The 23,372-nt window shown below is 40.2% G+C and overlaps 1 protein-coding gene across 6 annotated transcripts in view; it reads left to right on the plus strand.

Moving 5' to 3' along the window:
• Positions 1-23,372, plus strand: part of OGDHL (oxoglutarate dehydrogenase L) — a 109,459-nt gene that overhangs the window by 77,636 nt on the left and 8,451 nt on the right. For all 6 annotated transcript variants that reach the window (XM_072995073.2, XM_078391017.1, XM_078391018.1 and 3 more), the window contains 4 exons: positions 14,327-14,505; positions 16,254-16,325; positions 17,963-18,088; positions 19,018-19,090. In XM_072995073.2, coding sequence (XP_072851174.2) covers positions 14,327-14,505; positions 16,254-16,325; positions 17,963-18,088; positions 19,018-19,090 — 450 coding nt within the window. The remainder of the gene's footprint in view (positions 1-14,326; positions 14,506-16,253; positions 16,326-17,962; positions 18,089-19,017; positions 19,091-23,372) is intronic.

The raw sequence follows: 23,372 nt of genomic DNA on the forward strand, positions 1-23,372 counted from the left end.
ATTAGAAGATGAAAATTTGGTTTGGGCCGCACATACATTTGGTTTGGGCCGCATGGGGGGGGCAGCCCTAGCCGTCCTCCGCAGCCCCACTCCAAGCACGCTTACCAGCAGCTGCGATCTCAGACAGCAGAGGCTGCCAGCTTCGATTCCGGCAGCTTTATGGGGCTGGGAGGGGGTCCACCTATTGATGGGGATGGTGCAATGCAGTCACGCAGCCCCCCTGTCCCCTCCCCTCCCACTCCTTCCTTCCCTCTCTCCCCCTCTACTGTTGTGACATGCCCTGGCCACATTCCGGCCGCAAGCGCCGGCAGTGTAACTTGAATCTTTGGAATTTCTTTAAAAATAAAAAATTGCACTGGGCCGCATTACGAGCTGACCTGGGCCGAATGCGGCCCTCAGGCCGTAGGTTGGACAAGCCTGATCTAGATCGAAGTCTACTCTGGGCGGCTAACAACACTCCAAATAATGATAAAATAAAACAAAACAAGAACATTAATACAATTGAAGATGGTGAAATAAATTAGGTGTTGACAGGAGGGAAGGCTTGGCTGAAGAGCCAGGTTTTGAGTTTGCTCTTAAAAACACCCAGCGAGGGAGCCAGACAAATTTCTGGGAGGAGATTGTTCCAGAGGCAAGGGGCCACTGCTGAGAAGGCCCACTTTCTTGTTCTTTCTTTTTGGGCCTTCCTCGGCATTAGGTCCCTCAGCCACCCATCCTGGCTAAAGAAAGTGATTTGGGTAGATCTAGGTGGGAGGAAATATTCTGCTAGATATTGAGGTCCTAAACTGTTTAGGGTTTTATATGTCATCATTAGTAATCTTAAATCAATGCGGAAATGGATGGGCAGCCAATGCAAGGCCGCCAGAGTAGGGGAGATATGTTGCTGTTTTCTAACCCCAGTAAGAAGTCTGGCCCCCGGTTTCTGCACCATTTGAAGCTTCCGCAAACCATTCACCTGCATCCATTTCAATACGGCCTCCAGACAGCGCTGAAGGGACGAAATGGCATCCACTGTTGTTGGGGAAAAAAGGAGATGTAGAGCTGGGTGTCATCAGCGTACTGATGACTTGAAGCCCCACACTCCCTGATGACCTGACCCAGCGGCCTCATGTAGATCTTAAACAGCATTGGGGAGATAATCGAGCCCTGCAGGACCCCACAATTAAGGTTCCAAGAAGGATCGGAGCTAGGCAAGCGCCAGACCACTGATCCCAGCTCGGAGAGCCTCCCCAGGAGGATACCATGGTTGAAGATATCAAAGGCAGCTGAGATATCAAGAAGGACCAGCAGAGACAGGAAGAAGTTCAGTTGCTTTTCTTAATTGTAGCTTGTGTATGTTACTTAACTTAGAGGGTGATCAGATGGGCATTTGTCCTGCTGTTTCCTCCACTGTAGGGATGGTTTGATTTGCTCATTTTTCCAGCAGTCGCATGATGTAATTACTGGAGTGAACCAAACCATCCCAGAGTGTCCTTTCTCACACTTTTCTGAGCCCCTGTCAGGAGCTTCTACTTTTTGCATTGTTCTGGTTTGGTCCATTTCCAGCATTTGTGATCACTGGGAACAGCCTAAAAGTGAGCCTTTCAGCTGTCAGTCTTCTTCTGTTTTGTATTTCCAATAGTGTGAATTGATTTAATAAACCAACCACTTCAGGATATCTGCAAATTGAGCACTTCCTCTACTCTTCAGCAGAGGGGCAGAGGAAGTGATTTTTTCTGGTACATCATCACTGAAGCACTGCATCACTTATAAAGAAATTTTAAAAATTCTTTGCCTCTTCTGTGTTGGATAAAATAACAGATTTGTGTGCAACCTAATACTGGTTCAGTCTAACATGATTATGCCAGTCTACTACCCAATTAGAGAAGTTCTTTTTCCTGCCTCTTCCTGTTGTTTGCTTTGCTTCTGTTTTTTTCTTTTACTATCTCTCTTCCCTGGCTTTTTACCAGAACATACTGTACATGTAAGTTCTCTGCTCCTGACCTGCTCCATATGGTGGAGACCCATTTTCTCTTTCGTTTATACACCTGAATTTAAGTGACAATCATGACTGTAAATAAAGATACTTTTTTCTACCTAAGATGTTTTTGGAGTGATTTACATTATATGAAGCACTATTGTGAAAGGGATTATGGCTTTGAGACTGGAGCTACCCTCTGATGTTTTTTCTGGGTAATTTGTAGTTGTTGCTTTTCATTTTAAACTCTGCTAATTATAAAAGTATTACCAATTTTCTCAACCAGTCTATTATGACACAACAAAGAAAATATATATTGTAATGTTTTATAAGTGAGGCAGTGCATCAGTGATGGTATACTAGAGTGTGGAAAAAAATCACTTGCCCTGCCCCTTCTTCTGAGGAGAAGAGGAAGTGTTCAGTTTGCTGATATCCTGAAGTAGCTTGCTTATCAAGACACTTCATAGTACCAGAAATTCAGAATGGAAGGAGCTTGACCAAATCAAGTTGCTTGAGTTCCAGTATGCTACTTAGAAATGAGGATTGCACCAAATAGCATATTGCACCTCCACCTGATCCCAAGTGATGTTTTTTAGCCTGTATCAGCCTGCTCCAAAATGAATAGTGTAGATGAGCCCTTAAATTTGCTAGAGGTGTGTGGAAGCCCCCAACCTGATATCTACCCAAATAAAAGGCATATAGATCAAGGTCAAACTGTCCTGTACCATTTAGGAAACACACTGATTCACTCTATCTCCAGATCCATGATATTATCTGTGTGTTTCTGGACCTTTGTTTTAGGGTTTTTTGTCCAAAAACATACTCCTGGGGAGGGGGCTGCAATCCTGGTGGCTATACAGCACCCTAAATATATGACCTAGCCACTCAAAGCCTATACAAGAATCATTCTTCTACAGCTGAATACATTAAAGCCTAATAATATAATAATATTTCAGTGCAGTTTAGTAAGAGCCAGCATGGTGTAGTAGATAGAGTGAGAGATTAGGGCTCAGGAAAACTGGGTTCAATTCTTTGTTCAGCCATTGAAACTCACTATAGAATGGCAATGGTGCAACTACTCCTTGAAAACCCTATTAACATTGCTGCAAGTCAGATGTGGCTTGATGACACAGAAGAGCAACATTTTAGTGAACTAAGCTGAGCGAGAGAACAAATAAAAATAGGAGTACTGTATTCCAGCACACAAAAAGCCTATCTAAATAGCTCTATTTTTTTTTAATCTTATAGTTTCATGATGTGGGTGATGATTGCAAAGGGGACGTATAATACAGATACAGAGACAGAGGTTTATTGAGAGATTTAGTTGTCACTCATTTTCTCCTTTGGCGCCACTAATGTTTTCTACTGTATTTGGAAGTTGAGTCATGGCAACTGGACTTCTTTCTTATTAGGTTGAATTGTTTCACTACTCATCCAAGTAGCTTCTTCAGTCTGAGGAGAGTTGGTAGGAGACCCCTGATACATCCTCTACATTGGCTTCATTTTCCCCTAGTCTGAGTAGGCTTGTTAGATGGACAAAGGATGGGAGGGGATGAGTGAAAATCTCACTTCTGCAGTCCTCTTCCAACCATTGTCATGTCGTTAACAGTCATTAGCAGTGGTCTTCCGGTGGCTGTGATCCTGGGGACAGATGAAAGGGAAGCATGATAAATAGGAGACAGATTGTATTTAAGGCTAATGGTTGTTGTGGGTTTTTCAGGCTCTTTGGCCATGTTCTGAAGGTTGTTTTTCCTAACGTTTTGTCAGTCTCTGTGGCCGGCATCTTTGTGCTCTGTATCTAAGGCCTCCACCCCTGCTGAGTGAGGGATTTTCTATATGTACATGTATGGCCTCCCTGACCCCTGTCGCAAACCACCTGTCTTTTGGGTCCAAAATGAGTACATCCTGGTCATCAAATGAGTGTCCTTTGTCCTTCAAATGACGGGACACTGCTGATTGTGATCCTGAGATGTTGCCCCTCCTGTGCTGGTCCATTCTCCTGTTTAGTGGCTGTTTGGTTTCTTCAGTGTAGAGCTCTGAACACTCCTCTTTGCATTGGACAGCATATGCTATATTGCTCCTGCTGTGTTTTGGTATCCAGTCTTTTGGTGTTTGTGGGTTTGAAGTGCATGGGTATGTGATGTTTCCCAAAAGTCATTCTGAACTTTTCAGACATACCTGCCGTATAAAGAATGACCAGATTCTAAGACTCTGGGTCTCAGACTGTTCCATCGTCCTGCAGGGTTGGGATATTGCCTTGTTGAAGGCCCATTTTGGATATCCACAGTCCTTAAGAGCTCTCTTCAGAGGTTCATCTTCCTTCCTTCCTTCCTTCCTAAGCATGACTTTCACTGCAGTCTTTGGCTCTCTTTCTGCATTCTTTACTCTGGTTTAGCTTGTGTCCCTGTTTTAGAGTTTGGCTTTATCTTACAGTACAGAGGCTATATGTACTGCATCTCATGTGTTGCATTAAATAAGTAACCTTCGGATTTGAGACAAGGGAATTGATGGACAGGGTTGGGGTAGAGGCTAAGTGGTCAAGTAGACAGAGCAGGTCTGGCCAACTGTTGTTGTTATTGGTGTTGTTTTTGCGTGTCTTAAAGTTGCCTTCCACTTACGACAATCCTATGAATGAGTGACCTCCGAAATGTCCTGTCATCAACAGCTCTGCTCAGCTCCTGTAAACTCAAGCTTGTGTGTGTGTGTGTGTGTGTGTGTGTGTGTGTGTGTGTGTGTGTGTGTGTGTGTGTGTGTGTGTGTGTGTGTGTGTGTGTGTGTGTGTGTGTGTGTGTGTGTGTGTGTGTGTGTGTGTGTGTGTGTGTGTGTGTGTGTGTTTTAATGGAATCAATCCATTTCATATTTTGGCTTCTTGTTCCTGCTGCCTCCACTGTCTCCTAGTATTAATGTTATTCTCAGCAAGTCTTGTCTTTTCATGACACATCCAAAACACAACAGTATTAATTTCTTCATTTTTGTTTCCAGAGAAAATTAAGGCTTGATTTGATCTAGGACTTACTGGCGAACTGCCCCTTTGTAATTTTTAATCTGATAAATGAACTTTATTGCTTTTGTTTGTAAGAACACTATAAGTTGTGTTTGTCACAGAAAGCTAGTTTTTGTCACACTTAAAAGACTTAGGGATGAAGGAAACAATGTTCAGACAGAGAAGAAAGTTACAACAAGTCTGAGGCTTGGTCTTCAGAACTTTTTTACTTTCCATAGTGGAATGCTGTGAAAACTATGCACCTGAATGTGTTATGTTCATTTATCTAGGTTGACTGCTTTGTTCAATGTTAAGTGGTTACACAAATTCTCTTACATGTCAGCTGAGTAGCTTTCTCTCATTCCTGTGTTCTTGTTTGCTAGGGATGGTTTACTGAAAGTGCTTGTGATCTAGTAGGAATCTTAAGTTTTAAAGTTCTGAAACTTAAGTACAACTAGGTAGTAATTAACATCGCTGTGCTGATATTTCTGAAAACCGTGGTAAAATGGCTCTTACAGCTTATGAAAGATGTGATTCTCTATAGCAGAACTACTTATTCCCTCTGTTTCCAAAACCATGCATTGCTAAGGCATAGCAAACTTTATCTAGATATTTGCTTGTTTATTCAATGATTGATGTATATCTTGCTAACTGATATACAAGGTGTCATGCTGGTATGGTTAGCATTTTTGTTTTCTTCCCCAGATTGTGTTAAGCAACAGTTCTATCACACCCTTATTGGTCTTCATTGAAATATATTAAGAGTAGGAGGAGGAAGTCTGCTCAGTGAGCTAAGACGTACAGTAATAGTAAAATAAGTGGCACACTGTCATTTTGAAACATTTTCTTTTTCGTTTGCTTTTTTAAAATCATAGCTTGGGAACCCTTTACTAATGGAAAATCATGTTGAATTAAGCTGCAGCTTCACTTATTGAAAGACTTAATTGAAAGACTTTTGTTATTTCTGACAGTCACGCAACATGCTGTCAGAGGGAGGTGGGAGAGACAACATAACAAGTGCAAACTGACACTGTTTCTCAACACCTCTCTGTCTGCTAGAATGACGGATGGAAACAAAGACAGGAGAGAAAGACCAAAGGCTGGGACCAATCACCCCTTCCTTTTTGGGAGATGCTAGTATCCAAATGTTTCCAAGCATATTGGTAGCTCCTTAAAAATTTTCCTGAAGGAGAGCACATGTATGATGGAATCGCTTAGCCTGTTAGATCTTAAATTGTTTTAGTGCAGTGAATGTATATGTAAGTTGAATAATTCTGACCTAGGAATGGTAGGCTTCTTTATACTGTATATCAGCTCTTCTCTTTCCTGTCTGCCCCAACCATATTGCTTTATTCTTAATAGCATCTGCTTGGAGGTCCAACAGCGTTCTTTCCCCTCTTTTGAGAATCTTCAGGCTGAGGCCATCTGCTGCACATAATAATTTCCACTTGTGGAGGTCTTTCTTAAAACTACTCCTCTAAATATATATCAGCATCCAATAGATATGCCTAACATATGCATATTCCTACATTATATATTATGAGCAGAATGACTTGGAGAATCTGTCCATATATAAAAATCCAAAAAGAGAAGGGAGCGGTTTATCTTTATTTCCAGCCAGTAGTTGGGAACCGCACTGCTGTAACCTCAGTGGTCTCTCTTGTAAGTTGAGCAGCAAGTGAGAAAGAGACTGCATGTATTGCTGATTTGTAGAGGTAATTTAGGTCTGCAGGTCAATCTTTTAGGGTAGAGTTTAGCTAGAATTTAATTACTGAACTCTTGAAATCACTGGAGAATCCTGTGAAATCTTTTATTCAAGTACAGATTTTTATCATACCATGGAAAACATTTTTAGACCATAGTTTCTGGACTTCTGAGAATCCCTGACCAGGCATTTGGGAGGATTCTGGGAATTGTAGTCTGAAAAAGTAACTAGCTGTAACTTTCATTTTTATATTTGCAAAGTCAGGTGTTCATGTTCTAGTGCAGGAGTGGATATGTGAATGTGTTGGGGAAAATGAGCCATCATGTATGTGTTTTTAGCCATGTCACCTGGTCAGTAGAAATAATTTAATGCATATTTCAAAACAGAATTGGACTCAAGCCTTTCTAGGAAGGCTTTGCTGCTTCCTCGTTTGTTTCAGGAATTCCTCCACAATATTCCAATAAAAGAGGATTTTCACATAAAACAGCATGGCTATGAGGATTTTTACAAGTATTTTTCTTTTCTTTTTTTTTAAAGAGGAAGAATAGCAAAGTAGTGTATGAATCTCTGTCAAAGAACAGCTCATAGAGGTATTTTAAATAAGAATTTTAAAGACCAGTGTTTCAGGTTTTGTAATTTTCTGGGAAAAGGAGAAAGAAATTAAGAACATATGCTGGAGTTTACAGATGGGCTCTTCACGGAGTTCAGCACCATAGATTCCAAGCAGTTTGCTGAAATATTTTAATCAAGATGTGGCTAAACATCTTGCGTAGAATTAGCATAAGGATAGCTCATAAACATTCACACTCTCTGCAAACACAGTCTGTGTGTGCATTCATGTATAGACATTATAAGTGCCACATACCTGCTGTTCCTGCACATATTCAGTCTATTCAGCATTTTTACTGTTTTTAAGGAAAATTATGTTCCTTATTTTCAAAGTTTGTGCTTTGTTGCAATTTGGAGCTTATTTTGATGACCAAACATGTCAGTAAACCAAAGGGGCAGGTAATCTATATTTTCTTCTCCACTTCTCCTGTATTTTTGCAAATGTGGATTCACAGAAACTGACCAATGGTGCAAGTCCCTGGTGCAGATGCATCTCCAGCATTTCCTCTGAAATTGGCTCTGATATGACATACAAATAACACATAGAGCACAAGGGGCTTTTTACTTTTTAAAAAACAAACTCATTCTAGACTTATAAGAGAAAAAATGGAGATGGGGTTGTGGTTGCACTTGCGATTGCAGTAATCTGAGATCAAGGGATGGGCATCTGCAGCCCATGAACCTCTGGAGATTGCAGATCTCATGATGCATAGTGCTGAATAGCCAAAGTCGCTACATACTAGTTCCTTTGGTCTTTATATATATTATTCAGTTTCTTTGTTTCTCTTCTTTTGATTCTTTATATATGAAGGAATGAAAATAAGAATTTAGATTTTTTTTTTATGTGAAAATTACATTTTTTCACTGTGGAACTATTTCATAGCTATATATATGTAAATGTAATGTCATAAAGGAGGGTACCATACATGTTAGAAATTCTTGTCCAAAATTTATATAAATTCCAAGAAATAAACTAGACCTTCAATAAATTTCCATAGGCACAACATTGCAGAATATGCTGCAATTCCCCCAGTATAAATCACAAATGACAGGTACAAGAGACCTGTCAGTGACTACTTGCTGGTGGGTTTGAAGCAGTCACCTACTGTGTGCAGAGCATATAAAGAGCCAAGTTGTCCTTCTTTGACCAGCATGACTTTCCTCATTAAACCTATGAATGCAAGTTTCAATCACAGTTAGAAACCGAATCTAGAGGCTACATTCTATGTTTATTAATAACTTCTCCCATGGTTGCCTGGTATGTTTGCAAATGTTATTCTTTGGGGAACAGTCAATCCTATTCATTGGTATGGCATATTTAATGGTAACGTAACAAGCGATTATAATTAAATGCCCAATAACTGCAGTTTTGCAAATGAGGTTAGAAATCAAATTGTTAGTTTTAAAAATACTTTCTGTATTTGTAAATCCCTGTGGACAGGATTATTGATAATACCGAAGGGGTTTGATAACAGTCAAATTAGAAATTGATAATTGGTGTAATTATGAACAATATAAAGTCAGAAAAAGAAAATACATCTTTTGCAACTGGGGGGGCAAACAGATGTTATACCATGTTCTTAAACAGCATATGAAAATGGGATATACAATACTGCTAATAGATTCTCATGATAACAACACACATCTTATCCCAGCATCTCATCTATGAAATTCCATGAAGAAGTGGGTTTCTTTCATGCTACCAAAAAAAAAAAAAAAAAAAAAGGAAAGGAAAAGGAAAAGGAAAGGAAAAGAAAAGAGTGAGATCTGTGGGTGGAAAAATGCAGATTATTTCTCAGCGTTTGAAATGTTCAGAAATATGTCTCACAATTTAATAGTGTCCCTCTATTTTAGTGTAATTTGATTTCTAAAAAGAAGCAATGGCATGGGGTAATGTTATAAATCATTTTGGAAGTGAAATGTGCCAAGATACAACAGGAAACATGATGATTAGGAAAGTACCTAATTATATGAGCTATAATGCAATAAAGAGCTGTCTGAATTCCTTCACAATCACTAAAATTGAACAGTGTAGTGAGCATCTTAGTGACTCAGCCCATATAACTCTCTCCATATTTAAATATCCAGCTGTATACTCTATGCACTTTAATTTCAGTTGTCTCAATCCAACATGGTCTTTTGCCAGCTGCTCGCCTGTTAGCTTCTTTAGCAAAAAAGCTCGTAGCAACTCTTCTTTCATTTATCTTACAATTTAAGTTATTGCATCTCCTTTCTGCTTTCTCTGCCCAAAGGCACTCACAGTGATGACATGCAATGTTTCAATTCACAGTAATACCTCAGAATTTAATTTAAATTTCTAGCTGAAATCCTGTTGCTTCATGAAGCACTAAAGTAGGTCTGTTGAATCAGTGAAGATTTGGTGAATCAACTTCTCGGTAAGTTCCACTGATTCAAATGGGCCTACTATACTTGTGACTTGCTTTAGCATAGTAAGTCACAGTTAGAATACTGTAGGTCTATTTGAATCTATGGAATTTACAGAGTAATTGACTCACCAGATCCCCACTGATTCAGTGGGCCAACTCTAGTGCAAGTTACTGGGCTAAGCAGCAGAATTTCAGACAATAATTAAAAACAAACCAGGAGCTAGCGACATCAGGCTGGTCAGAGGAGTCAGTTGTTTGAAACATTTGACCTTTCTTTTTTGATAATTAGATAGGAAAACTATAAATTTTACTTAGACAAAAGGGGAGTAATTCTCTAGAACTCTCTCTGTATGTGTCCATGTGCAGTTTCTTCCTTGAAATAATGTGTGTTTAGCCTTTGTGACTACAAAAAGACAAATCTAGAAAGTGTCTGCAAAATGCAGCCACAGTAGCTGAAAACACTCACCAGGGAGTGGTCCCATAGGAGCTACGTTTACCAGATGTTGCTTCATGCTTTGAAATGCTCCAATAAATCTCTGTGAATATACACTCTGATCAAGGTTGTTACCCCAGCCTGTATCCCTGCTTCCTTTTTCCTCTATGAGAGAGTGCAGCAAATTGAATTTTATGAAGAAAATCCAGCATTTAAGAGTTAATGCCTCAAGGCCAGGCATTCCTCATTTGCTTGACTGAGGAGCCGGCAGCAATTGCAGGAAAGCAATGTTAGTGGGGAAAAAGGCATTGGCACCACTCTCTTTCTCTTTCCTTAAACAGGTGGGTTATGCAAGCAGACGTGGCAGGCAAAAGGAGTGGGCAAGACTAAGTGGGCAAGACTTTCCACTGAATTTAAATGCATTTTCAAAACTGTATTTTAAAACATTTTAATGCAACACTTTGAAGCTGTCTGTAGTTCAGTATGTCCCTTCACCCCCTCCAGGACCTATTGTGTCTCCAAATTCCAGCAGCACAGAATCAAATAAGTTACAGCGATTTTGATTTTCCAGTACAACTCCATTGGAGGCTAACAATCTGAACTTACAAATCTGTTCAGGTCCATGGTACAGATTGAATGATTCGGGCCCAAATCCATCCCAAAGTATCAGATTGGTTTCTGCACTGAAGTTGGATACCTGTGTACACCTTTATGTACTAATCAGTGAACGTTACACTAAGAAAAAAGGCAAAAATTGTCATGCTTAGTAAACCAGTGGAACCAATGGGACAGGAATGAACATAATTCCTTTGCCCAATCCACTAGCTACATGGTGTTGATTGTTCTGTCTTCTCTAGGAAGTGATGAATATGACTGTCTAACTAGAGAGTAAAGTTGTATTTTCCTGTGTGAACTGTGGCTTGGATGTAAAAATATACTGTACAAGACATGGACAAAAAAGTCCTCAGTAATTGGACAAAGGCTTTTGCATATGGGGAAGTGTGTCACTGAAGCCGATGTGATGTGATATTATACCCCAACTAAAGGTACTTATCTAGATTGCTCAAGAATATGGGATCTGCCTTGCTCACTTCACTTGAAGGTCTTCAGTGTAGTGATGCATGTTTATAAATTTATACATGTCAATAAATTATATAAGGAACAAAATTGCATGATAGTTTTCATGGTGCTCTAGAAATGCTTGTGCTCTTGCCTGTCTCCTGAGCTGTTTAAGTGCAAGTAATATAATACAGGTGGGGACGGATGTGGTGGCGCTGCGCGTTAAACCACAAAGCCTCTGGGCTGCAAGGTCGAAAGATCAGCAGTTCAAATCCAGATGACAGAGTGAGCTCCTGTCTGTTGTCCCAGCTCCTGCCAACCTAGCAGTTCAAAAGCATGTAAAATGCAAGTAGATAAATAGGTACTACCATGGTGGGAAGGTAACGGTGTTCCATGTCTAGTCGCGCTGGCCACGTGACCACGGAAACTGTCTATGGACAAACACTGGCTCTATGGCTTGGAAATGGGGATGAGCACTGCCCCCTAGAGATGGACATGACTGGACAAAGGGGAACCTTTACCTAATACAGGAAAAAGGATAACATGAGGGATAAGGAAGAAGAGATGTTTTGTCTAATAGCTACCTAAAGGTGGATAATTAAAAAGAATCCAGGAGAATATTAGATATAATTATGCTTTCATGAATTCTCTGGCTATGCTGGAGTGGGACAACAGAACAGGCTAGTGATTACAGCTATTGCAGCTATTTACTATCAATTTGCTGCAGCAGAACTGTTATACAAGATCTATAGTATGGTAGTCAATTTACATTTGATATTAGGTTTTCTATTTTTTGTTACCAAGTATTTAATGTCCTAATCCCTCTTATAGAAGTGACATTTTGCTAAATAATTATCTAGACTTCTTTTAATAGAACGGGGGAATATTTTGTTTAGATACTGAAAAAAAACATGCACATACGTAGCAAAGGGTTCTATTTAAGGGATGATAAAAGTAGTAGGAATACAAAACAATTTTTGGCATGGGTTTCTTTAAAAAATATCTGTGCTGAAAGTGGTAAATAAAGACATAACTGAGAAAAGATGGGATTTATTCCCAGAACTGACGTTTTTATTCATTAATATGGTGGTCTAGACTTTTTCAAATTAGTTTAATAGTTGTTTTCAGAACTTTAATGCAGTTGCTAAGAGTCTGAGCCATAATATTTCATTCTTGCTATAGGTTAATAATACTGGCCTGCTTACACAGCCATTGTAAAAGATTATTGAGATAATGTAGGGGGAATGCTTGCAACATTCAATGCTATTAAATGTTAAGTATTTTATTCTTACTATTTCTATCTTCTGAGCAGTAAGCATTTATTATTTATAGCTTTTCATACTTCTATAAGAAGGAAAATGTTTTCATTAAGACCCAAGCTATTTGTATCATAGGGAAATTTTTCTTCCAATTGCATTAGTGGAAAGCAACTTTTTCTAGCTTTTGATAGGATATAGGAACTCTGAATTATGGTGGATCCACTGGTAGCATTTTTAAAGAAATCAGTGTTGATAAATCATCCCATTTTGTCTCTGTGACTTTTGTATCTATATAGACCTTCTGTTTTGGAGCTGGATGCAATCAGTATACAAATGCCACTGTGTTAAGTGATAATAAGTTCAGTCTTTTCCTCTAATTCAGATATAGCTGAGGAAGCTTGGAGCAGGTGCTTAGAATTAGAAATGTGATGGCTACCAAACAAGTTCAGAACAGTTGAGATGCAGGTGCTATTAGTTAATGATAGATCAGGGAAATATAATTTGAACTGATTGGTGGCATTGCATACCCTCTTCAATATCAAGACTGTAATAATGGGGGTGAGGAGATTTGCTCTGCGATTTTGCAGTTGAATACACCCTATCTTAGCAGTGCCTTTCACTAGCTGTGGCTAGTGCTGCCTTCTTGGAGAGAGCCATCCTCCCTAGATGTAGTTATCCCTATTCTAGTAAAGCCACAATGTGGTTTCCAGTACATTTATAGGTAAATTCAAACTTATAGAGGTTTCTTAAACTGTTGAACTATCTATTGCAATATTACATCAACTGGCAGTGGCTATCCAGGTTTTTAGTTAGGATTAACCTTGCTTGAAATGACTGGATCAAATTTGGGGTTGTTGTTTTTTTTGCATGTGAACCTAGTGCAGTGTTGCTGAAATATAGTTCCTTTCTGATAATAGAAGATAGTTATCTATTAGGCACCAAACAAAGTTTTTCCTGATAACAGGCTTTTATTGGTATTTAGAATGCATTTTATATTGTTTTTAATTTCTGTGTTTAATATTTTTGTTGCTGTCTGATGTTGATTTGTCTGCTGTTCATTTTCCCCCCTTCTGTTTTGACTTTGTTTTGAGAACTACCTTGAGAGCTTTCAAGCCAAAAGACAGGATGTTTTTTGAATAAAATAAATGAATTGGAGACTATGTGTGGAAACAGAATTTATTCACTGAGTAAAAATGGAAGGACAGAAAGGGAAAGAGATTGGAGACAGATTTTATTTAAATGAAAGTGGAGTGGAACATTTTTTCTAATCTTTTCTCCTTTAGTCAACAAAGCTTTTCAAATGTGTGAAGTGCTATGAGGGCCATTATAAGGGGCGTGGTGGCACTGCGGGTTAAACCTCTGAAGCCTCTGTGCTGCAAGGTCAGAAGACCTGCAGTCGTAAGATCAAATCCATGCGACGGAATGAGCCCCCGTCACTTGTCCCAGCTCCCGCCAACCTAGCAGTTTGAAAGCATGCAAAATGCAAAAATGCGAGTAGATAAATAGGTACCACCTCGGTGGGAAGGTAAATGGTGTTCCGTGTCTAGTCACGCTGGCCATGTGACCACGGAGGATTGTCTGTGGACAAACGCTAGCTCTATGGCTTGGAAACGGAGATGAACACCACCGCCTAGAGTTGGACACAACTGGACAAAAATTGTCAAGGGGAACCTTTACCTTTTACCTATGAGGGCCATTACAGTATTTGTTTCTTTTATTTTCTTTTTAAAAATGAAAGAGAAAAGGAGGAAAAGAAGGTAAAGTTGTATAGTATGGTTTCCTTGGACCTTCTGTTTTCAGTTTAGAGGTTTGCTGTAATGGTTCCAAAGACTAAAGTATGCAGTAGAGTTGTCCTACATCATATTCAATAGAAAGAGTGTGTGATATGACTTAATGTCAAATGTATTAATTATATATTTTTCTTCATTCCTTAGGATTTGAGCTTGGCTTTGCAATGTCAAGTCCCAATGCTCTGGTGTGCTGGGAAGCTCAATTTGGTGACTTTCAAAATACAGCACAGTGTATAATTGATCAGTTTATCAGCTCAGGACAGGCTAAGTGGGTTCGTCACAACGGGATTGTCCTACTTTTGCCTCATGGAATGGAAGGAATGGTAAGGCATTCAACAATGAGAAGATTAGTGCTCAGTGTGCATGAAGCAGGAGAGGGCAATTTTCATGGGGGTTTGACAGCATTGGGATTGAACCCACTACCACCACCATCACACTGCTGTGGCAGTAAAGGGGCAAAGAAGGATGTGATTTCCTTTTGAGCGAAGGGAAATGCAGAACACATCTCTTGCTTAAGATTACTAATGCTTCTGGGGTTCCTAGTTCATACGAAAGCAAGGCAGTTGTGGAATGAACAGTTTGTCTTAAAAGCATATTTGGGTCTTGGGTTTTTGAGTGTAGTTTTTTTTGCTATCTCACTAATGAAATGTAGTGATTGAAATGGGAATGAAACAGTTATAACCTGCCTTTAAAACTAAATGCACAAGGAATTTATGTCTTGTTTTGCAGATGGGTATTGCTTACAGAAGGGTTAATCAAGTTGAATAGAAGGCATGTTGGTACTTGCAATAGTTGATGGTAGAAATAAATATTTCATGGTAAAAATACAACTGTTTCATGCTGCTATACAGACACACACTTCAGTAGTAGGAGCTGCTGGAGTCCATACAAAGTACAGGGTAGTGGTGCTGGTACTTGTAGCCTACAGACTGCAAAAAGCAACTATTTTTCACAACTGCAGGCCTTTATGATTTCTTGTATAAAGAAGCTCTTTTGGTGGAGCTTTCAAAGTAAATAAACGTGGTAATGGGAAGTAAGAACCCCCAAAGTCTATGCTGCACACTTGTGAAGAAACTCATTGATCACAATGCGATTTATTTTCAATAATAATATGCATTCACAGTTTGCTTCATACATATGCTATTATGTGTTGTCAAGACACATCTGATTTGTAGTGATTCTAATTGGGTTTTCAAGATAAGTGAGATATTTAAAGAGTGGATTTACCTGCACCACCTCCCAATGGGTTTCTATAGGGATTTGAAGCTAGGTCTCCTGAGTCCTAGTACACTAGTCTACCTACTATACCAGGGGTCCCCAACGTCCAGTCCGTGGCCCGGTGCCAGTCCGTAGCCTGGGCCAGACTGGACCATGGAGACAGATCTCCCACCCACCCCCCGCATGCACTCCTCCCTGCACAGCCCCTTTGCGCCTACACACATGTGTGCGAGCCCCCGCAAGCGCCCCTGCCCCTTCGTGCATGCACGTGAATGTGCCCGCACGTGCACCCCCTTCACACATGCATGCGAGTGTGTGCACGCTCCCCCCAAGCGACTCTGCCCCTTCGCGCATGTGTGTGAACACCCCGCCCCTTTGCACATGCGCACAAGCACACAGACCCCATACTCCCCCAACCAGTCCACGGTGTCAAAAAGGTTGGGGACCACTGTACTATATCACACTGGCTCTCCTTGATGTGATATATCTTTGTGGCAATAAGTTGTAGTATTACTAAATCTGTGCTGGATATGGTGTAGCATTTTCTGTGAGGCAGAAGTGTGATATTGGTACTTGATCATTAATTTGTTTCTTCTGTATGTTAACAACTCTAATTTATAGTTCAACTTCTATATATAGCTCATTCAGATTCAGGCACATAATATCCCTTTTTTTGAAAGGAACTTTATTTAAATTGTGTTGGAACACTTTGAGACTAGGTGATGTGGGCTCATGTACTTCACTCTGCTTGGCAAATAGCCGGTAATTTTTTGTATGATTGACAATTATACTTGTGATCCAGATTGTCCACAGACTTCTAACTGAATTTTTCTGTAACTGATACAATTATCAGGGCCCAGAACATTCTTCAGCTAGACCAGAGAGGTTCCTTCAGATGAGTAATGATGATCCTGATGCTTTCCCAGTAAGTAGATCTATTGATTTTCCTTTCCACTAGCCACTTGTGATTCGATCCCCATGTTATTCATCTTGGTAATATTCCCTGCGGGATAGTTATTTTAATCCTCCATCAATAGAAAGATTAATTGTACGAATCTGATACCCTGTTTCCATGAAAATAATACCTAACCTGAAAATAACCCCTAGTATGATTTTTCAGGATGCTCAAAAATAAGCCCCAGTTAAGTGAAAGCCCACCCTCCACCCTGTGCAGCAACCAGAAAATGACATGACTGTATTTGAAAAAGCGTAGATTGTTGTACATGAAAAAAAAATAAAACATCCCCTGAAAATAAGCCCTAATGCATTTTTGGAGCAAAAATTAATATAAGGCCCTGTCTTATTTTCGGGGAAACATGGAATTGGGGTCAAAAGTACTCCAGGAAAGCGAAACAGTATTTATGTAGCAACACGATATATGCACTTAACAGTTTTGCAAACAAGAGATAAAGATAATCAATTTGAGTATCAAATATGGAAACTGAGGGCCATTACTTCTTGTTTAGAAAACCCGATGTGTGAATTGATAGCCAGTATTCTTACTTGAAAGCCATACCAATAAAAAATGAGGTGGAAATTATTAAGCATGACAATATTGCCAAGAAAGATCAGATGAGATCAAGTTTAATACGGTCATAGACCAATATCCAAATGTTCCAATAAAGGTACAAAAACAGCAAAACATATATATAAAAAAGAAAAATATATATACTAAGTTATAAGCATCCTAACAGAGTACTACCTTAGGCAAGAAAGAAACAGTGATGCCATCACTGAGATCTTTGTTTTTTCTGTAAAATCATGCAGTTGTGTCTGAATCTTTATGGTCAATAGCGGAAATCACAAAAACTATAGAAATAGTATGTCAGGTTGACTGATCACACAGTTCTTTAAGCAAAAAGGAACACATTACGATATTACCATATCATATGAAGTAGGTATAAAAGGTATGGAAACAAACTTAATACTGGGCTAAGCAGCTATAGATCTGTCATGTTTCTAGTAATTATAAACAAACATTTCATTTCATTTTTACTCCTGGCATCTTATTTGCATGATATTTTAGCCTTGTTATTGCTGTTGGAATAAATCTATCAACAAAGATGTAGGAATAAGAAAGCTTTTAAATTATTATTTAATTAGGAAGAAAGTCTCCTAAAATATCACATTACATTTCTCTGGTTACTGAGGTTGAAGGCCACCTAGAACATCAATTGGCGCAAAATTGGCTGACAAATTCCCCTCAATGCTGTCATGATGTATTTAATGACATCTGTTGATGGAGGGTTAAACTACATTTAAAGTGAAGAATTTTTGCACTTTCTTTCCTCTTCAACCTGACTTGATTAAATTTAAGGTACAGATTCAACATTCACAGAGGTATGTGTATATCTTGTAGTCTTCCCTAGCTTAGATAGGGTTATGATGGAAGGTATTCTTAAATAGTTGGTTTCATATCCTTAAGTAAACTGGTTTGACATTGACATTTCCAAACTTGTGCTAATGCCATTTGTTTTTATCCAAATATAAAAGGATAGGGAAGTTAAATGGTCGTAATATATGGAATGAACATAATGCCTCTTTTTCTGATGTCTCCTTCAGAAATTTGATAATGATTTTGAGGTTTCCCAGCTCTTTGACTGCAATTGGATTGTGGTGAACTGTTCAACTCCAGCCAGTTACTTCCATGTCCTCAGAAGACAGATCTTATTGCCATTTAGGAAGCCTGTAAGTAGATGAACATTGTTTCAATCACAGGCTTTTTCTGTGTGGTAGGATGAATGATGAAGCCTGTGCTAAAGAAATAATAAAGGCACTTGTTTACATAGTCCATAGGCAGTTTTATATTTTGTGGATTAATCTATGTATAATTTTAATAATTTTATTTTCCTTATTGAAAATGTTTTAGGCTGTTTTTCCCCAGCAGCTTAGAAAAAATACACTCAAAATCTGTGAGAAAATAATTATATATTTTTTTCAGTGGGTCAGAAATATGAGGAGTGAGGAAATAGTAGTAGTCCAGGAGTGGAGAAGCTGTAGCCTTCTGGATATTGGCAGACTCTAGTAACCCCTGTCGGTATAGCCATTCATCGGGGTGTTGTGTTGTAGGCTAAAAATCCTGTATGAGGAGGACCATAGCTTCCAAAAACTGCTGGTGGAGTTTTTTGTTGCATGTCTTTTCCAAATTAAACACATGCTGTTTCTTTGGGGATAATGGTTTATTATTTTTGGCTTCTATGAGAAATTATGGCAGGCTGTGATTTCCAGAAGCTTCTAAAGATAGAGCCCATATCTCCATTGATTCTGTTAGAACTAAGACTCTTACCAAATTTGCACTGCTTGTCTCACTATTGCTTGATGCTCTTAGTGTATGTGTTTCATATTGTTCATTGATTTGTTTTGCTTTTATTTTTTTCTTTATTTTTTATTGTTTATTTCTATTGTTATATATTGCATTAGCCTTACCTGTCTTTAACTACCTGGAGTGGTGTCTTGCACCACTTGAGTGGTATAAAAGTTGAAGAAATTAATAAGAGGAAATTTTAGACAAGAATATTGTATTCTGGTTCATTTCTATGCACTTTATAGAAGTCAGCATCACTTCCTGCTTATGGTATCGAAACATGCTCAGATTTCTCATAATTAATATTTTGCAGCTAATTATCTTCACACCGAAGTCTTTGCTGAGACATCCTGAAGCAAAATCCAGCTTTGATGAAATGCTATTAGGTAGGTTCACTTGTAGATATTATTTTTAGAATTTTCAAAACTTTCTTTCCCTTGCTTTCTCTCTGACTGACTTCTTTTCTGAAATTAAATTACCTTGTGTTGCACAACATTACATTATGCAACTGGGTTTTCCCCTGCAATATGGGAGACAATCAAGATGTCTGACTATAAGCCTTCCATAGCATCTTCTTTCACGTCTCCTCCTTTTGCTCTCCCCAGGTCACTAGTGCCCCATTGTTTTTTCGCAGTCAAAAGGGCTGCAGGGTTCTCCTCCTCAAAAGGCCTCCTGTACCTAGGGTGCATTTTTGTGGCATATTAAAAGAACAATGTTTCCTGCAAACAGAAATCACAGACAAGATTTATAATGAAGTCTTCTTTCCAATCCTGGACCAGCAGAGGTTTTTGAGTGCAACCCAGTGAAACCTGTTTTGGAGTGTAGGGTAGACAGCAGTCTAGTCTACCAAGAATGTTGCTCTGCTTGGTAGCAGTACAATATACAGTAGGTTGCTCAGGGGGCTCAGTCTGACCCTGAGAAAAATGCAGCTTTTGTGGGGTTTTTTAAAATTCTCTCTATATTTATATAAAATCCTGTAACTTAGCTAGAGTAGTCCTGTTCAGTCAGTGGGGACTTGTTCAGTCAACTCCTCTTTACCATAGTATGGTAAGTCACAAATGGAGTAGACCCATTTGAATCAATGAAACATATGGCAGAGTTGACTCACCAAATCCCTATTGATTCAGTGGTCCTACTCTTATACAACTTACTGTGATAAACAACAGAATATCAGCCAGTGTGATATAAATTCTATGATTTGTGTTACCTCATGATAATATCTGTCTTAAAATATGAAGGTGGTTCTCCTTTGGCCCAAGTCGTCTTAGTTATCAGGATACACCAGTAGATTCAGTAGCATGCTCTATTTTTCTTATGCAGACTATGCAGTTTATGTGTAGAGCACAGCTAATAGTTGCTGTGCCCATATGTTCAGATTCAAAATGGCCCCATGATCTTCCAGATGAACTTATTTTCAAGTTAGAAATAAATTGATCTAAGCATCTGTGATTCATTCATTCATCAGTTTACAATTTAATTATAGGGATAATACATTTAATGACAGTGAAGATAGTATTCAATAACCAGACAGCCAGGGCAACAAGTATGAGAGCCAGTACTGTCATATACTGTCATGTTGCTTCTGACTTACAGTGACCCCATGCATCAGTAACCTCCAAAAGATCCTATCATTAACAGCCCTGTTCAGTAATTGCAGACTCAAGGCTTTAGCTAGCTTTATTAGGTTAATGCATCTTCCATTTAATCTTCCTCTTTTTCTGCTGCCTTCAATTTTTCCATGCATTATTAGAGACCCAATGCATCTCCTTTAAAAGAGGTAACATATTGCTCATTGGCCTGGTCCCAGACAATAATTTGCTGAGTATATTTTGGACCAAGTACAATTTCTGAATGATCTGAAAATGCAGTTCCACACACAATGTATGTTGGCAATCTCAAAGCGTTGTTGTCATTAGAGCATGAAAAACTGTGCCCACAATAAACAAAACAACAGAGAACATCGTATGGCCCTTTACACAATCCAAATGTGGAAAAGGTGATACCTTTATTTAGACCACTAAAAATCAAATGTTCAATGCAAACTTTTGTGAATACAATTCACTTCCTGGGGCTTAGTGTAGAAAAACTATGAATGAAAATCCCAAAATGGTAATGGCAGAGATCCACCAGGAATGTTGCTTAAGGTGAGCTGACAGCTGGTTTCAAGCAGTTTGGGGTAAATATTTTTAAATGCCTCATCCCTGGTGCTATTTGGTTGGAATTTTCCGCCAGGATGGGAGGTAGCCCCTGATGTTTCCTGCCTCAGAAGGACCACAACTAATAATAAACAGTGCTATTTGCCAGAACAGTCACTGGTTTTCCAAAGCCAGGATCTAACTGTACCTCCAAATTTTGAAGCAGATTCCTAAGCAAGAGTGCATTTTCACACAGGACAGACTGAACACCACATTTCCTGAATAACATGTGCTAGTCTAATTAATCAAAGGAGGTCCAATACTATGGAGAGGAAGAAATCACAGTGAACACTGGAAACTGGTTCTTCTTCGTGGCCTCTGTGAATACACACATATGGGTTTAGTCTGCGCCTGCGCTGACATTCTCGGAGCATTCTAGAGCTAAAAGTAACAATTTTATGGTATGATCCCCCATGAGGCACAAGCTCCTCCCACCCAATATTCCCCTCAGTTCCTTTTTTCCGCCGTGCTGTAAAGTTCTACAGAGCATAGAGCAATTTCCACAGGGGTTTTTCCCCTTAGCTTATTGATCAATTCCCTCTAAATGGGATTCTTTCCCTTCTCAATTATCTAATCTATGATCCCCCATGAGTTGTTTTCTTTTTCGCTTGCCAGCTACTTGGCTTACCCCCCTCCCCCACACACACACTTCAACTGTTTGCTTCTTTCTCCTTTCCCGCCTTTTTCGGCCTACTCATTTTGACTCTCAGGCACATTAATGATTTTCTGCCTGAGTAAGCTACATCTTACCCAGATAGGTGCAGGCCGCAGTAGGGGACCCGACAATGCCAAGGAGTCCTTAAAATCGAAGTCTACATCAACAGAGGAATCCTCGCCAGAGGCTAGCGAATTTGCCTCTGAGGAGACGATGTGCCAGCTCTACCTGCACAGACTTCGGATCGCCTGATAGCCTCTCTGCTCCAACTGGCCATTCAGTGACTGCGCTACCGTCCAGTCCGGCCGTGGCCCTTTTTAGCCCTAGATGAGGGCGGGCATTTGACGTTCCAGAGTTGGAGCTTAAGTCTCTCTATCTCATGAGGAGAAGAGAGTGAAGAGGAGGCATGTCTCACCACACCCTCTCTATGAGCAACCATGAGAGAGACTGGTGAATCATCGATGGGGCTTGTTCAAGGGACCCTGCAGGAATTAGGGCTCTGTCGCCCTGTCCCTTGGAGAAGAAGGGCCTCCTGTTGCCCCGGTCACCTTCCCTGACTGTCAGTGATTCCTCCTGACATGGGAAGCGCCTCTGTGTGTGAGTGCCACACACCAACCCTCCTTTGTGCGCCTGCTCATGTAGCTGCGAGTTCTGGAGGGAACTGCACACCGAGGCTGTAGATGTGCCAGCAACATATGGTAAGGCTTGGGTTTCTCTTTGGTGATACAATGGGCCCCTTCATCTCCTGTGGCTAGCCCTGCATGTCAGTGCTTTGCCTGTCTGGGGTAACGCCCTTGGGTGTTTGGTATATTGGGCCTGATTTATCAGAGGCCTTGTTCACGTGGCTGCTATTTCCAAAACCAGGTGCCGAGGCGAAAGCTTTCTGGCAGCACTTGACAGCCCTAGTTTGCCTCTGAAAGGGGGGGCTGCAGCAACTCCCACCACTAACCCTGCTAGTCGGTGATATTCCTGCCTGGGGTAGCACCTGCAGGTGGCTGTTAATTTGGCACAAAACAGCCCTCTTTATCAATGGGCTCGCTCACAAAGTAGCCTGCGGCCCTGTCTTAGCTGCCAGTGCCTGCATACGCTCATAAGGAAAGGACTCACAAGAGTCCACCCGAGAACCCTGCCGCTGTCTGGTAAGTCTGGATAATTTTCCTCAGGTAGGTCCTGTCACACTGACAAGGTTGCGTAGGACCAGTCCCTTTTGTTTGGGATAGGAGCTATGAGCTCTCGGCCACCATCACCATCCCGCTCTACCTGGCATCGTTCTGAGCCATGGGCTATGGACTGCTTTATGCCTCCACATGCGCTTTACAGATGTAGTGCTCCCTCGAACTCGGCTCCGGCATCATAATGTTTGGAGCCTTGATCAAACCTGCTGTTAACCCATTCAGGTTTGAGACTCACATGAGTCACTGGGGGGTGGAAGAGTTTCCAACCAATCTTCCTACACCCCTCTCAGTTGTCACAGATGGTCACACTCCTTTACTGTCAACAGATGAGTTCTATGGTCGGCGTTGTTATTTGTTTTTGGTCGCCGTGTAGCCACGTACTCCTCTGCCATGAGGGCTTATTACCACTTATGGAGTTTTGTTCTGCCCACCCTGCAGGTAGCTCATGTGCACACTTACAGTTCAGGCCTTCCGCATCACTGGGAGGCACTGTTGCAGGTGCATCATGAGCGCACTGCTGCTCGATACGCCTGAAAACCAGTGTCTAAGCAACTGACAGGTTAGGACCTGCCATTTGTTGGTGTATGGCTTTTTAGCCAGAAAAAGGTTGTTATTCTTGATAACCTGTTCAGGCTCTAGAAGG

This window comes from Pogona vitticeps, chromosome 3 (genome assembly GCF_051106095.1).
Source record: "Pogona vitticeps strain Pit_001003342236 chromosome 3, PviZW2.1, whole genome shotgun sequence".
NCBI classification, from domain to species: Eukaryota; Metazoa; Chordata; class Lepidosauria; order Squamata; family Agamidae; genus Pogona; species Pogona vitticeps.